Here is a 17,907-nt window from a genome sequence, read left to right on the forward strand (position 1 = left end):
ACCAGTATAAACAGAAAAGTTGGACGCTTGTTCCTTGATACAAGTTTTGACCTGTCATTCCAAGTTACCTGTCCATCTATCCAATAAATGGTTTGATTCTCCCCACGGGGCAAACAGTTTCTATGGCTCTTTTTTTACAGTACCACTTCTATGGACTTAGTCTGGCTTTTAATTCTTCTTCCATAATTACTTCCACACTAATCCAACTTGTCTGTTCACCCCCAATCCTTCCCTGCCTGTCTGTTTCAACACTCCCACATGAATGTTCTATGATTTCGTCATCTCTATGGAAACGCAAGAACTCTGGAGGAAAAAAATGACAATGTCATCTTAAGTTCAAAACACATGAAACACATAATTTTGAAGACAAGTTGATAAAGTTTTTAATTTAGGTAGGTAGAAGCTGAGGTACTTTGGATGAGCAAATAGTTGTGGGAAGTTGTTATGCATCCACCACTGGAGCAGAGGTAAAGAATAAGGTGCTCAAAGCAATCCGATTTCCTCCAAAGACTGTATTAGAAAAAAGGAAGGAAACGTAGTGAAGTCAGAATACTTCAGATTCAAGTGTCTGATCTACGACTTAGCTGTGTGTCTGAGGGAAGACTTTAACCTTCCCAAGCTGGCTTTGTCATATAGAAGGTGGAGATGGCTGAGGGGCTATGATGAGAAACAAGATTAGTAAGAGGATAAAACATATTTAGTGATTTGATACATGCCCCAGCTACATAGTAACTGCTCACTGTGAACTTCTGCTATTAACAGAATTTTAAAAACAGAGAGAAGGCAAAACTCACTAAATAAACAAATAAGTATAAAAATCATGTCAGGGCTGTTGGGGGTGGAGCCAGAAAGATGGCTCATTCGTTTCTCTTTGCCTAGTGCTCTTCCAGAGGTCCTGAGTTCAATTCCCAGCAAGCACAAAGTGGCTCACAACCATCTGTAAATGGAATCTGATGCCCTCTTCTGGTGTCTGAAGACAGCAACAGTGAACTCACACAATAAAATAATCTTTAAAAAAATCATGCTAAGGAATTTGTTAAAGCAGAAAACGTACTTTACCAAAACTACTGATTTAGAATGACATTTATCAGTCAGGAGATCAATGTTTCTGTGTTCTACAAGCAGGAGCAGGAGAGTGCAAAACGCTTTAGCTAATGCTGGGATGAATTTTTCTGCTTCTACTTCAGTGAAGAGAAACATTTTGCAGGATATTTAGGATGAGAAAAGCAAAGTTGATGAAGAGATGATTATATAAAGTATCAACTATAATACACTAAATTGTTTGAGTCTTTCCAGATTAAGAAGAATATGTATCTCAAAGCAATTGAAAGAATAGGTTGTGGATTTAATGTCCAGATACTTGTACTTCCTATAAAAAAACAGCAAATAGTAGCTAGTAGGCATGGATTAAAAATGTGCTGGGTTTTCTTTTCCTTTTTTTTTGGCATAACACTGTATAAATATATTTTTGTCAGTACTAAATTCTTTTAGAGGTTTGATAGTATGCATTGAAATCTCCTAGTTACCATAAGCATAAAGTACATGTAGAACAGAACATAACATGGAAACAGTCAGAGTTTTCTTGGTGTATATAGATTAAACATAATGATTTTTGAATACCAAAATTTGCCACAAGGCTATATTCTTAGCTCTTGGATTATTAATGATTTAAGGTCCAGGTGTACCACACTCTGAGAGGGTGCTACATATGTATTTTTTTTTATAAGAAGGACTGAGGCTTTCACTTTTTGGCCTTTGATTTCTTGAGCTTCATATGGCCTGTAAATTGTTTTTGGGGCATTCAGAACTTTCTGGGGCTAGTATCCAATTATCAGTGACTGCATATTATGTCTGTTATTTTGTGACTGGGTCACCTCACTCAGGATGATATTCTCTAGATGCATCCATTTTCCTAGGAATTTCATAAAGTCATTGTTTCTAATAGCTGAGTAGTACCCCATTGTGTAAATATACCACAAGTTTTGTATCCATTTATCTACTGAAGGACATCTGGGTTCTTTCCAGCTTCTGGCTATTATAAATATGGCTGCTATAAACATGGTGGTGCATGTGTCCTTATTGTATGTTGGAGCATCTCTGGGGTATATTCCCAGAAGTGGAAATGCTGGGTTTTAAGGTAATACTATGTTCAATTTTCTGAGGAACCACCAGACTGATTTCCAGAGTGCTTGTACCAGCTTACAACCCCACCAACAGTAGAGGAGGGTTCTTTCTTCGCATCCTCACCAGTATCTGCTGTCATCTGAGTTTTTGATCTTAGCCATTCTTACTGGTTTGAAGTGGAATCTCAAGGTTGCTGTTGTTTTGATTTGCATTTCCCTGATGACTAGGGATGTTGAGCACTTCCTTAGATGCTTTCAGCCATTCAATATTCCTCAATTGAGAATTTTTTGTTTAGCTCTGTACCCCAGTTTTTCATAGGATTGTTTGATTCTCTGGCATCTAACTTCTTGAGTTCTTAGTATATATTGGATATTAGGCCTCTATCAGATGTGGGGTTGGTAAAGATCTTTTCCCAATTTGTTGGCTGCCGTTTTGTTTTCTTGACCATGTCCTTAGCCTTACAGAAACTTTGAAATCTCATTAAGTCCCATTTCTCAATCCTTGGTCTTAGAGAACAAGCCATTGGTGTTCTATTCAGGAAATTTTCTCCTGTGCCTATGTGTTCTAAGGTTTTGTGCTGTGTTTTCAAAGCAGAATGTGAGTACTGTGAAGTCTGTTCTTGGAGGCAATGAGGTCATGCCTAGAAGCACACTTCCAGTGTGACCCACCACTCCAGGGCTTGCACACTCCCAGTGTGACCCACCACTCCAGGGTTTGCACACTCCCAGTGTGACCCACCACTCCAGGGCTTGCACACTCCCAGTGTGACCCACCACTCCAGGGCTTGCACACTCCCAGTGTGACCCACCACTCCAGGGTTTGCACACTTCCAGTGTGACCCACCACTCCAGGGCTTGCACACTTCCAGTGTGTCCCACCACTCCAGGGTTTGCACACTTCCAGTGTGACCCACCACTCTAGGGCTTGCACACTTCCAGTGTGACCCACCACTCCAGGGCTTGCACACTTCCAGTGTGTCCCACCACTCCAGGGTTTGCACACTTCCAGTGTGACCCACCACTCTAGGGCTTGCACACTTCCAGTGTGACCCACCACTCCAGGGTATGCACACTCCCAGTGTGACCCACCACTCCAGGGTATGCACACTCCCAGTGTGACTCACCACTCCAGGGCTTGCACATCCATATCTCCAGTGGTCATTACTCAGGTGTTTGTCACAGTATAATGCTCTAGTTACACAGGGCCAAAGCCCAAAAAGCCAATATAGCACCTGCACATCAGAGCCCACTGCTTTCCTTGCTACACACAAGGAAATCATAGAGAAAGTTCGTCTGTACACCCAGGGCTACCCCACATGCCTATGCAGAAGAGCATGCCTCTTCCTCTTGGTGTTTGAATAACAAACTTCCTTTTCAATGCCACTTGTGTCTTGATCAAGACATACAGTTGAGATCACTGTTAATAAACTCAGCATCTTGAATAAGTATTGACTTGTATTCTGATTTAACAGTCATTTACAGGATACCAGCGTGTACACACAGCTCTGATTATGCACTTACTTAGACTGCAAGAAAAATTCTTGCTCCCTAAGACTTCCATTATGAATATAGCGATTCCAGTTGTACCACAGTTTTAAGATTGTTCGATTGTATTCATTGTCTTCCACACACTTCCCTGTGCACATGGTCTTTTTGGGGACTACTCAGAACTGTTGTTAGCTACAGAAGGTGGGACCCTGGAGTAGCTGAATAGTGGCAAAATTTGAGGTGTCTCGGAGGAGGGTCTGAGGTGAAGGTGAGTTAAGAATATTCTTGTCATATTTCATATTGTAGGAACTGGCATGGGATCCCAGCACACTGAAGGCGAACATGGGTCTGACACTCTGTCCGTTAGCTTTCTGTCTTTCCCCTTCCTCCACACATTCATTTCCTGAAGTAAATTACATGCTTCAGTCATTTTGCTCCGATTGGCGATGGGTGACCTTACTGCACTGTGCTGTTTGGCTTACTTTGGAGTGCAGACTGTCAGCTCAGATTAGACTCATCCTGACTGGAATCCTCTACTTTCACCAAGACTATTAAAATCATACTTTGCATTAAATATTAATATAAGATGAAGACATGTGTCTTTTAGTAAAAAGTTTAACTAATTTTTAAAAAAGGATTTCTCCCTTCTCTAGCTGCGAGCAAATGAATGGAAAGATGATCACATATTCCTTAAAGCCTGCAAGTTTTAAAAATATATTTAAAATTATATATTGATATTAAAATCATTACTTCCATATTAGAAAAGTTCAGTGCTCACTAATTTAAAAACATATGTAATGACAATAGATAACCCAGCTAGGCGAATGGATGTGTTTTACTCGTCTGGAGAAGACTGTAGAACAGAGTTGTTATTTCAAAGAATGATGCAATGTAACCAGAAGTACAAGATAGGGAGACTCTCAGTTTCTAGGAGCATTGCTTCACTGTTATTAGTTCTAATACTCTATTGTCTAGAACAATAAATACCATCTGCTGGGCATGGTGGCACATGACTTTAATTCTAGCACTTGAGAGTCAAAGACAGGTGAATCTCTGTGAGCTCAAGACTAGATAGCCTGGTGTATAAAATACCTGGTCCACAGAGTCCCTGGTCTAGACCATCCAGGGACACACAGTGAGATCCTGTCTCAAATTTAACAACACAAAACCCATCAACAAACCTAAATAACAATAACTCCCCCAAATATTAGTGTCTGACAGAGGGAGGTAGTTTTATGAGAAAAGTTTCTACTAATTATTTTATTATTAAAATTAAAGTGTTTAATCACTTGTTAAAATTTAGGCTCAATCTATGAAACGAGACAATGATTTTTCTGTGGTTGAAATATAATGTTTCCCCTTGATCTCCTTTTGCTGTCTAATTGCTCCAGCCAGGACTTCCAGTACTATGTTGAATAGGTAGGGGGAGAGTAGGCAGCCTTGTCGAGTCCCTGATTTTAGTGGGATTGCTTAAGGAAGAGATAAACACATCACTCTTTGCCGATGACATGATAGTGTACTTGACTGACCCCAAAAATTCCACCAGAGAACTACTACAGCTGATAAACAATTTCAGCAAAGTGGCTGGATACAAAATTAACTCGAACAAATCAGTAGCCTTCCTATACTCAAAGGACAAACATGTGGAGAAAGAAATTAGGGAAAAGGTACCCTTAACAATCGTCACAAAAACTATGAAATACCTTGGTGTGACTCTAACTAAGCAAGTGAAGGACCTGTATGACAAGAACTTCAAACCTCTAAAGAAAGAAATTGAGGAGGATCTCAGAAAATGGAAAGATCTCCCATGCTCATGGTTGGAAAGATCAACATCTTAAAAATGGCCATCCTACCAAAAGCAATCTACAGATTCAATGCAAGCCTCATCAAAATTCCAACCCAGTTCTTCAAGGAATTGGAAAGATCAATGTGCAATTTCATATGGAATAACAAAAGACCTAGAATAGCGAAATCCATCCTCAACAACAATAAAACATCTGCGGGAATCACTATCCCTGACCTCAAGCTATATTACAAGGCAATTGTGCTGAAAACTGCATGGTACTGGTACAGAAATAGGCATGTGGATCAATGGAATAGAATAGAAGATCCAGAAATGAGCCCTCATGTATATGGTCACCTGATTTTTGACAAAGGAGCAGTAAACATTCAATGGAAAAAGGACAGCCTATTCAACAAATGGTGCTGGTCCAACTGGCACTCAGCATGCAAAAGAATGAAAATAGACCCGCTCTTATCTCCTTGTACAAAGCTCAAGTGTAAGTGGATCAAAGATCTCCACATTAAACCAGATACACACTCACGTTAAGCTCCTCCACGCTGAAAGGGAAGGGCAGGGTATCACCCATTAGAAATGCAGCATTCACACTGGTCAAGCATGTGTTTATTGCCTCTAATGAGTAAATGGTCCGAGTTTCTACAGGGGAGCTTCGCTGACTTCAGGCCATTTCTCTGTGGAGTAAGTAGTATTCAGCCACTTGGAAAGTTGCTTAGCCTTGGGTTGTCTCCCAGATCACTAAGAGACTCTTTGTGTATAAGGAACAAGGGGATGCTAAGGGGCGAGTTTCCCTGGGAGTTCTTCCTCCCTCAAGTCCTCTAACTTCCTTATGTTGCCCAGATGGCCAGATACAGCCACAATTACTAAGCAGTGTTAACTAGATTGACACCAGTGAGTCAGGTGAGGAACACCAGGGATCCCACTTATGCAGCATTACAGGACTTGGATTTCTGTCTTTTATTCTAACAGTGAGCTTTATAATCCTAGCATGTAACCTATGACGCTCACCCATAAAGGGAGAATCCATATACTTAGAATTCAGGGCTGGGGTTATTAAAAGAAACAATGCATACTGTTGGGAAAATGTAACTCATGTTCTTTTCATCTTCAGACTTAGCATAAGTGTTCATATCTTTAGATTTGGCATAAATGCCTTTGGAGGCCTAATACCTTAATGGGAGTTGAATTAAGTAACATGTACTTACAAATTGGGTAAGCCTCATATTAAGTTACTGTCATATCAATGCAAAACAAAAATTTAAAGATTTATTCCCATTACCTGTAATGGTGAACAATTCAGGAGTCAAGGGAAAAGACAAAGATGACAGTTTATGATACTAAATAAAGATGATAAAAACCAGTTGGTTTCTATTGACTGTTATTTTCTAAATGTTTCATATAATTTATACATGTAACACACAATTTACTCTATTTGATGTTCTAAGTTCAGTTTTTACCCCCTCATATATCCTACTTTGACCAAATTTAAAAATTCATTTATCTATATTTTATCAAATATTGAAGATAAATCAATTTTCATTTTTATTTTTTAGGATTACTTTTGCATTTTCCTCTTAAGATTCCTTCATAATCATTCTCCATGGCTTTAAAAATCATAATTTTGCTCCTCTGGTTCCTTTCCTTCTTCCTCAGGACTAAGGTTCCACTGTGGGACGCTGCATCTGCTCCCATCAGTTGCTGGATGAAGTCCCTCTGTTCTCTCTGATGATGATTCTGCTAGGCTCTGGTCTCAGTACACTCTGCAGTCAAGAAAATCTGAGGGTGGAGGTTTTGTGGTTGGACTGATGTTCCAATCGCTCCACTTGAGGCCTTGCCTGGTTACAGAATTTAGCCAATTCAGGTCTTGCATTCCCTGTTATTAGGAGTCTTTGCTAAGGTTACTCTCATAGGGACACACCAGGAGAACACAGCTCACAGAATCAACTAAATGGGATTCATGGAAACTCTTAGAGATCAGAACCTGTAGGGCTCTGACACACACACACACACACACACACACACATACACACACACACAAACACAAACACACATCCATATACATATGATGGCTGAGTAGCTTGGTGTTCTCATGGGAATCCTAACACTGGGAACAGGGGCTGTCCCAGACTCTTTTGTCTCTTTGTGTGTCCCTTTGCCTCCTACTGGGTCGCCTTGTATATTTTTGATGTGATACCCATGCACCCTGCCTTATTGTAATTTGTTATGCTGTGTTTGGTTGATGTTCCTGGAAGACCTGATTCTCTCTGAAGGGAAGAGGAGGGTCAAGGGGCATTGGGAAAGTTACAGGGAGGGGAAGAAGGGGAAATTGCAGTTGGGATGTAATATGTGAGAGAATAACATGTTTTTTTTTTTTTAAAAGAACCATAATTTGGGTTGTCAGTGTATAGGGTAATGACTTTCGTAAATCTGTGCTTGAAACATGGGTTAGATTCTAAATGACAGCATTTTAGTTTTGAGCCATTCTTACAATTTAGGCTGAAATTGTAAAAAAAATATACACAAAAATGCCTTTACAGGTTTGTTTTACTGTTTTCATTCCAGTGTTTAAGAGCTGGAACACAGTGTGGTCATCCACATGTGACCTGAGTAATGGCACCGCTTGTCTACACAAACTGTTCCAGTCTCATTAAACTCTTCAATTAGTGTTGTTTGAGCTTATGTGTGCAGGGCTTTGCCTGCATTTACGTCTGTGCCTCACAAAAATTTATGGTTCCCACGGAGGTCAGGAGATGGCCCCAGGTCCCCTAGAATTGAAATTAGATAGTTTTGAGCCACCATGTGGATGCTGGGAAATTGAACACTGGTCCTCTGGAAGAGCAACCAGTGCTCTGAATTGCTCAGCCAACTAAGTTGTTCAAGTTTCAAAGAGCACACTAATGTTTAGGTCACGGAAACAACAGTAACAGCAAACACCCACCCTCATTCCTCTCACTAATTTATACCCTATTACACTGCACTGTCCCATTTCAATTCATCGTGATGTCCTGCTTTTATGTGAATTTTGGGGTATATCCAATCCCATTTTCCACCATGACATATGCTTCCCCACCTTGATGACAGCTACTCTCGGAATTGAGAGCTTGTGTTTAGAGTGGGACATTGGGTCACAGAGCATCTCGTTCTGCCATGGACTCATTTTGTCTCAGTGCAGTGTATCAGGAAGTTCTTGGAAGGAATAAGCCTCTTGTGAATGCTGGCCATAATGCCATGAAACTAAAGCTTATGTTTTGTGAGTCTTAAATTAGACTCATTAAAGAATTAAATCCAGCGAGGAGGGCATAGTACAATGATGTATTCATACGAGAGCCATGGAAGGAAAGGATATAATACCAAGATTCTGACATCTCCTGAGAAAAGCCACTTAAGAAAAGCCAGCAGATCAGATCTTTGAGGCAGGTTCCAATTCAAACACCTCCCCACTTCCTCCCGATTGTGCACGGGATCAGTGGAGAAGTCAGAGCAAGTTACTTACTAAGGCGAACTTTTTGTTGAGAATCATCTGCTCTATTAAAGATGACTCGTTATGAAAGAGGTGGGGCTGCATGTGACTCCACATGTGAGGAAACCACCAGAACTCATTCACAGACCTCAGCAGACAATCGTCTCCTTCATCTTCTTCTTCGGTTCCTGTAAGGGCAGAAATAATTATTCAGTTAATTCCAACTGCATCTTCATTATATGTATGTATGCATGTATGTATATATGATCTGTAAACACATGTACATATATGTATGTATGTATATATGATCTGTAAATAATCTATCTATCTATCTATCATCTATCACCTGTCTATCATCTATCAATCTATTACCTTTCAATCTACCATCTATTTATTATCTATATGTATCTACCAGTTATTATCTGTATCATCGATCATCTATGTAGTATCTATTATACATCTATCATTCATGTTATCATCTATCAATCATCTATCACCTATTCTATTTAGAAGGCACCATTTATAGTATTTCACATGTATATAAGTCATCGAACTCAAAATCTAGCAAAGGAAAATCTGTTAGGGAGCAATTAGAGACTATGCCAAAACTTTAAAAAAGAAGAATTATTTATAGTTTACGTTGTGTGCACACATGTGTCATGCCGATGCAAACACCTCAACCCTTCAAGCAATCTTGTATAATCCCCTTGGAGACATTGGATTTTTCTGGGCTATCTGCATGTAGCTGGAGTGCCAGCAGAGGCCAGAAGAGGGTGTCAGGTCCCCTGGAGCTGTGCTCACAGCTAGTTGTAAGCCCCCTGACAGTTCCTAGCAGCAGACCTCTGCTTCTCTCAAAGAGCAGCACATACTCTTAACTGCTGAGCTGTCTGACTCTCTAGTCCCAAAACTTAAAAAAATTACCAACCATGAGATATGAATATCAAGATACTTTAATGTCATCCTTAAAATTAATATTTAAAATTCATGTTTAATAATAAATATAATCATTCACAAAGCCATTAGACTAATTAATGGGGGCTTTGTACAGATTGTAGTGTAGAGGGAAGGAGTAAAACAGAGTAACGGGTATTTTACAAATAGTAGGACAGGGGAAGTGGGTGTAAATTATTTGACACGGCTTGTATATTCAGACGGGGGAAAATAGCTTCTGGTTTGTTTGTGGCACCGGCACACAGTGGTGTCTATGACAGTTCCTTGGCTCCCCTGTCACAGTGGAAACAGAGAGAAGCTTTCTGAGGTTTTTCAGTGGTCATCTCATTCTGAGCTCTACCTCCTCAGCCATGAGACCTTGATGGATTTAAGAGGCTCTAGTGTGTGAGCTGTTTTTCAGGCTGCCGCCCCGCCCCCTTTAATTGCCACACCGACTTCTGTCTTTTCCTGCGTGTGTCTGTCATGATACCTTTGTTTTCTTGCTAGTTTTTTCAGAGTTTAATGAGGAAAGAGTGACAGATCTCAGAGGTTTTTTTTTTTTTTTTTTTTTTTTTAGAGAGATGGTTCAAGCAAGTTTGTATCTTTTCCCACAATCATAGTAAAGTTGCAATTACAACTTTTATACATTGCAAGCCTGCTGGATTTAGAGTGATGATTTCTGCCATGTGAGAGATTTATCTTAATTCACAGGAAATGTAATTTTACATCTTTCTTTTCTTCTTAATAGCTCTATTTATCTGGCTTCCTTGAATCCCACTTTGGGTACATTTTCGATCAAAATGAATTATATTGAGCGGAAGTACCTATTTATTACTTTCAAGATTATGAGAAAGTAAATGAAATGAATGTGGTTGCTTATATTTGGGTTACTCCAGCCTCCTCTAGAGGAATCAGAGGACAGGAACGAGAGGTCAAAGTCCTCACCTTATGACTAATATGCTTGAGTCCAATCACACGTCACCGCCAAGCAAAGCTGACGTCACTGTATGTCTACTTCAAAAATCTCTCTCTGCAGCGCACCCTTCTGAGCTTTTCTGTTGTAAACCCCCAGCAGCTGAGACTTCAGCAAAGGCCAGGTGGTTGTTAAGAGCTTGAGGACACTGTGCTGCTCAGTTCTCAAAACACCCATGTGAGAGGTCACAGAAAACCTCCTTTTCTCAGATAAGGAGACTAATCTTTACAGAGTCCAAGAAGCAGGTCCTGAGCTAACGCAAAGGTTAGGAGGGGCCCTGGGTGCCATCAGACTGGGTAGGCGTTCTTACTTCTCAGTGTTTTTCTCATATGTTCCAGCCTCACTGACCCGTGGAGGCCAGAACTCTTTCTTTGGCCACATAACATCCCTAATGACTGACTGTCAGTTACAAAACTCTGTAGGAAAGTGCACTCTGGTTAAGTGAAGGTGGAGACAGTCTGGGTATTCTTCTAGCTATATAACTTTGGGCCCTTTAAATTCAAGAGAATGTTCAAATTAAAATAAATAAAAAGTGCAGCTTCAGGCTGGAGAAAAAGCTCAGTGGTTAAGAGCAATGGCTGTGCTCTCAGAGTACCCAGCATCCACATGGCATGTTACAACTGTTTGTAGCTCCACAGGAGAGCTTCACAAAGGGATCATCAGGCTGCACAGACATATACACAGGCAGAGTTCCTTAACATATATGAAATAAGATTTAAAAACGAAGGGACGGTAGCTGTCTTTTGAAACAGTGTTTTTTTTTTCTATATTAGCAGCACCATTTTCTCTTTTCCCTCAAGACAGAGCAAAAAGAACAGAGTCTTCAACAAGAAAGGAATACATTATTTATAAAGGAAGACAATGTGATTTACTTAAGTTTTAGAACATCTAATTTGAAAGGCTGAAAATTAAATGTTATATTTGAAACACACACACACACACACACATATATATGTATGTATATATATGGTCTTAGAAACCACTGGCTATAACTGTGTGGGACCTTTCATCCTGTAGACAAATAATGAGACCTCGCCAATCTTGGTTCTTCTTTCTGCCTACGCAGGTCTTCCCTTGATCTAGAGAGAGCATATTCATCACAAGCTATGGGGAATGCTTTTCTTAAAAATAAAAAGAACAGACAGGGCATGTGGACCCTGGTGAGGGCGCTGGTCGGGGGGAATGAAGGAGCTGAAGGGGGTTGTGGCCTCATGGGAAGAACAACATTGTGACCAACCAAATCTTTCACAGCTCCCATGGACTAGAACACCAATCACTGAGCATGCAGTGAGAGGCCCATGGCTCCAGTTGCATATGTAGCAGAGGATAGCAAAGTCTGGTACCAATGTGAGAAGAGGCCCTTGGTCCAGTGAGGGCACATTTTTCAAATTTAGGGGAATGCCAAGGCACTGAGGTGGAGAGGGTGATTGGGAGCTAATGCACTTGTGTGAAGACAAGTAGGGGGAGGAGGGATGGAAGCAGGGTGGAACAAGGGAATAAAAAATGTAAATACAAAGTGTCTAATAAAAATTTTAAAAAAGAACACACATACACCATTTATTGCTCAGAACAAATGAGTTGGAAAAATGACGTAATTGCCAGCATTCAGTGTTGAAGGAAAACAACTGAGTTACCAGGAGACATTTGGTTTGTGTATTTCCTGAGTCTGGACTGTCCCTATTTTAATTCTATAGTTCTTTCTCCCATCACCCTCTGTTTGATTTGAGCATGGACCATTCCCATCAGCTCCTGTGTTGAAGGGTTGCTCAGTTGGTAGTGATATTTGGAAGATGGTAGAAATTTGGAGTGCATGGTTAGAGTAAGTAGGCCATTGGAGATGGGTGTCTGAGATCACACTTTCTCACCAGTCCCTTTCTCTGTCTCTCTGTTGTTATGCGGCTACTTAAAGTTATACTCAGTACAACCATATAATTCTAAAATCTACTTCTCCAACTCTGTTGATGGGATAGTAAAATATACTTTAAAAGGTTATCTATGACTTTAATGGTAATATTCAAAAACACAACTGATTTTGTATATTGCACAAGACTCCAAAGGGCATTAGAAAAGATAAAATTGACATTAAAGTTAAGTATTTTCATTATTCAAAGACAACCCAGACTGTGAGAGAAAAGGACTTGCAATGCATTTAACTGAGAAGTCACCAGGCAGAATGGATCCAGAATCTATCTACAAATAAGTAACAAAAAGGAAACAGAAAAATCAAAATTCCTCAGAAGAGGATCTCGAATAGCCAGCAATCATGTGCACATGCTTACTTCCTGTTCATGGGAGAAATATATATCAAAACCATCAAGAATTTCTATCTTCCCACAGCACAGCTAAAATTTAGAAGGGAAACAACATGAACTATGAGGCCCAGTCCTCAGACAACTAGAAATATACACTGGAAAAAAATCAGCTTGTAATATCAGTTGATCTTTTTAAGTTTTTTTTTTTTTTTCATATATATGTCATTTGAGCAACCCCACTCTGAGTTGAGAGTCAACAGAAAAGAACTTAAGCCCTCTAAGGCACAGGGGTGAACTTCTAACAGGATGACCTCAGAAATGCCAACGGCTAGAGAGAACCATCTCCATTGCAGTAGAATGGATAAAGAGCTGTATGCTCAAACAGGAAACACTACCAAGAAAGAAAAAGGGAGAGCAACAATCTCAGCACCATATCCATGTGACTAACAGGAGGTTGAACGGTTGAAAAACAGCAGCAAAATCTGGATACAGCCAATTTTACACTTCTGTCGAAGCCAGCTGTAGCTAACAAGGCACTGCAAGCCAAGGAAGTAGTGTAGAGGTGTTTGCATCAGGAGGGTGGAGAGTACCCAGGCAAATGAGGTGGGGGGGTCCACAGTGGATTCTTGCTCTACTTAAGAATTACAATGTGTATAGTTTCTAAAAATTCACAAAAAAGAGTTTGTTACTTACCATAGACTTTTCTATATGTAAATTACAGGTCAGCAGAAAGAAGAAAGGGCATTTGAAAATACCACAAGCTTTAGAATCATTAACATTTTTTAAAGGTTAAATGTAGTTAAATGTAGTTAAATGAAATGGAGTTAAAGAAAAACAGGGGAAGGATATGAAGGATGTGGGAACGAGCGACCAGGAAGGAAGTGCGATTTTCAACAGTGGTCAGAGGAGCCTTACCTGTGTGATAAAATTTCCCTGAAAATCCAAGGTTGAATGTAAAGTTTGTGATTTGTGTGCGCAAAAGATTCTGAGTGTCAAGCAGGGCCTGAAATACAGAAAGAACAAAAGGCATTTTAGGGTGACAAGGCACTGAAAGACGTTCAGAGAGCAAGACCACGCTATTCAAATCAAATGGTGGATCGTGAATAATGTTAAGATTCTACAGCATCTACATGAACTCCCACTTCAGCTCGTGAGAAATCTGAAAAAAAGATTGTTGGCTGGAGAAAGCAAAGTGAACGGAAAAGTTTAATCCATATGTATAAAGGAAGTGGCGTATTATATATCTCTTTTTACCTCTCAGGGACATAGATAACCAATTCCAAAAGGACAATCATTTCAAATGAAGCTTGGCAAGAATATATGTGGGAAAAAAAAAACAAAAAAACCATACTGGCATTTCTCAGATATATCTTTGTTCTTCAAAATACAAACATTTTAACTTTTAGATCCGAGATTCCCAAAAGACAATGATGGTTATTTAAGAAGATAAGAAGGAAAAGCGAATCTATATAATGTCCATAAAAACAAGCAAATATCTGGGATGGTTCATCTTGACTGACAGCTGGTTTGGATGAAGAAACACCTATGGGTCAGTAAAGTGCACCCATGGGTGTGTCCATTAGAGAATCTGGAAGTGGGATTTAGCTAAGAAGAATATTCTCTTGAATATGAAAAGCATCACCCAGTAGATTGGGACCAAGTTAAAAAAGTAAAAAAAAAAAAAAAAGAAAGGCAGCTAGTGTGGCCAGTCTCTCCTCTGTGCTCTTTTGTGCTAACTGGACATCATGATGTAAACTCTCTGTTCTGATCCACTTACTGACATGAACAGAAACTGTGAGCCAAAATCAATAACTCTCCCCGCTTGTCTAAGTTACGTCAAGCTTTGGTCAGAGGAGAGAGGGCACATACTGCACTTCCCGTAAGTAAGGTGCACTTTTGAAGGATGATTTACATGCTAATGCTGCGTCTGTCAATGAGTACTGTTTCTTCTCATTCACTTCCTGATTCTCAAATTCCAATGACCAATGAATCTAATGACTCTGCTCCCCCCCTCCCCGCCGTGTGTGTCATTATAGCTTAGTGTCCACCTCAACCAAACATAAACAGCACTGTTGGTTTTCAAAAAGATCTTGGTTAATGCTTCATTTTACACAGGAGGGAACTGAGGCAAATGGCTTGTTTTCACAGACAAAAGGATCCCAAACTAAAAGCACAGCCAGAACTTGGGCTCTCACACTGATCCTTCCCTTTGGTACATCGAGGCCCACCACTACCCTTGTGCTCTTTAATAACAGGATTGATGCTCAGTAACACCTGAACTACGTGTTCAGATTTCCCCCTCTCTTTAGTGACTGCCTGAAGGTGGGCTGCCTTATCCAAGTGCAACTGAGTCTGTGTAGATGCAGAGGACGAAATCCTTGCTTCCCCAACTTAAACTTGTCTAACTAATCAGTCATCTGTTATTGAAAGGTAAGTACACACTTGTTTTCCTAACATTTTTTTTTGCTTGCAGGAACCAGCTCCTTGATATTCAGGATTGAACGATATGCTATGTGGGTCTGCATGGCACTGACAGACGGAGCTCCACACCACGCTGTGGGAGTGTAAAGCCTAACCAACGTCAGTGTCGTTGGAAACAGGTAAGGTCTTGAATTTATGAGGGTGGGGCATAGGATGAGCACAGGAAGAAAAATTGGCCTATCAAATGTGCCGTTGTGAAGAAAGACTTCTTACTTCTCCAGGTTGCCGATAATCTGCAGGGTGGATGCAGTGTAGGTAGAAGGTCTGAACCTTTTTTTCTTTTGGCTCCTGTGGTTGAGGACTGTGAAATTTACAGTGCAGCCTTTAAGAGGACAGACCTGGAAGTCAGCCGGTCTTAACTGGAATTCTGGATCTCCTGCCTGCGTTTCCGCTTTTGGGTAGATTTCAAACCTGAGTGCTATCACTGCTGAAGTCACGGAAATACTACTCACTGCAGAGCCCTAACTGAGTGTTCGGTGAGACAACTGGAGTGTGCTGTTGCTGCAGTGGCTGGAATGTAGCATGTGTGCAGCACTGAGCATTGCTACTCTGCCACCTCTGAAGCCGAAATCATCACTACAGCTGACATGGCTGCTACCACTGAGCGCCGGACAGAAATCTGGGACACTTGCCTGAGCCTAGTCCTTCATTTGTAAAGTTAAAACAGTCCTTTAAGTCAGAGTAAAATGAGGGTAAGCCATATATATATATATAGGAGTGGTTAGTTAAGAGTGCTAAAATGCCATTGAAGATTCTATATTTATCTACCCTCCTAGCCATCTATCTACCCATCTGTCTGTCTGTCCATCTGTCCATTCATTTATCCATCCATCCATCCATCCATCCATCCATCCACCCATCCATCCATCCATCCATTCACCCATCACATCTACCTACCTATCTACCTGAATTCTAGTATCCATTTTCTATCTTTTCTGTCATCTATCATTGACCTATCTACCTATCATCTATCTATTCTCTATATATCATTTACCCATCACCTGTCTACATATCTGCCATCTATCTACCTATCAGTCATCTGTCTCCCTAGCATATACACACCCACACACCCGTTCATTCACTGGTTGGTTTGCTGTCTTTATGTCTTATGAGTCACATAATTTCCCTTCCCCTCCCCAACCTGTCCTATTCTTCCATCATTGTTTCTCCCCAGATGAGCATCCTAGCTAACTTTTTCTATGTATCTTTCCTTAAGTCTTATCTCTCTCTTTTTTTCTATTTTACATCAATCCACCCTTTAATTATTCATTCAGTGAATAAACATTCAAAATCTATTTTAAAATTATTTCCTGCATATTTAATGACTTCTTCTTAAACTTGGGATGTCGACGTCCTTTTCTTTTGCTGATTTGCTCCTTTTGTTGGAACTCTCCTTCAGTGAACTTTGTTCTGTGACCATACATTGACTGTTTAACATATAGTTATGATTGCTATTGCTATTAGGGGAAAACATGCAAGCCTCCTATTCCTGAACCTTAGAAACTAAATTAAGTTCTTGCAAAATAATATCTTTGACAACTAGAATATATGAATTCCAATGACTCAACTATCCTTAATTTTACCAGTTTGAATATTTCACACATTTATAATACATTTTATAAAACAAACATCCAAGAACTTAAAAGATAAACTAAAACATATGGTGATATAAATTATGCTATGTATGGTGAGATGGTACTTTCTAATTGTCAAGCTGATTGGATTGAGAAGTGCTAAAAAAAGTTAATGAAGTACATTTGGGGGTGCCTGTGAGGGTATCCCAGAGATGGTTAGACCCTGAGTGCTCTGACTCACTGACTGGACCAACTCTAATTGCACTTATAACCTGATGGTTTTATGGGGAGCTGATCAAGAAAAGAGAAAGTGGAACACTAGATTTTACCCTTGAGAGTTGTATGGTGCCTTGGTCCTTCTCTGTCTTCCCTTCCTCTGTTTGCAGGATGCTACAGGGCAGTACTCTGTTCTCCCACACCTTCCATGCTCTTAAGATGCCTCTGAAACCAGAATCCAATGCCAATCATTCTTCCCTGAAGTTCTCCCAGGTGTGTGGTCATAGGGATAAAAACTGAGTCATGAACACATGGGAAAGAGAGAATTTGAGTCCAGATGGTATTTATGTACTATGAATAAACAGCAATACGTCTCATACTTTAATTGATTTTACAAACCAGATTTTGGGAACGTGCAGAAGAAAAAAAATGTCTTATATTTATGCATTATTTTCATTGTTGCAAAATACACTGAAATGTTTTGTGTGAGAAGTTTGACTACCTGGGAATGTTTTTGGATAACATTATTTTCATTAAAGTAGTTATTACTGTAATGAAATAGTTGGAGGCAGTTCTGCTTGCTCATTGCTATGAACAAATATTAGAAAATGA

At 40.0% G+C, this 17,907-nt stretch overlaps 1 protein-coding gene across 1 annotated transcript in view; it reads right to left on the minus strand.

The window, feature by feature from the left end:
- Positions 1-17,907, minus strand: part of LOC308419960 (bifunctional heparan sulfate N-deacetylase/N-sulfotransferase 3) — a gene marked incomplete at its 3' end in the record, with an annotated part of 131,265 nt that overhangs the window by 81,047 nt on the left and 32,311 nt on the right. Inside the window, exons 2-3 of the mRNA XM_080915887.1 lie at positions 13,940-14,027; positions 8,903-9,057 (exon numbers count right to left, since the gene is read on the minus strand). Of these exons, the coding sequence (XP_080772013.1) occupies positions 8,903-9,057; positions 13,940-14,027 (243 nt within the window). The remainder of the gene's footprint in view (positions 1-8,902; positions 9,058-13,939; positions 14,028-17,907) is intronic.

Source organism: Micromys minutus (assembly GCF_963924665.1).
Source record: "Micromys minutus genome assembly, chromosome: 4".
Classification (NCBI taxonomy): domain Eukaryota; kingdom Metazoa; phylum Chordata; class Mammalia; order Rodentia; family Muridae; genus Micromys; species Micromys minutus.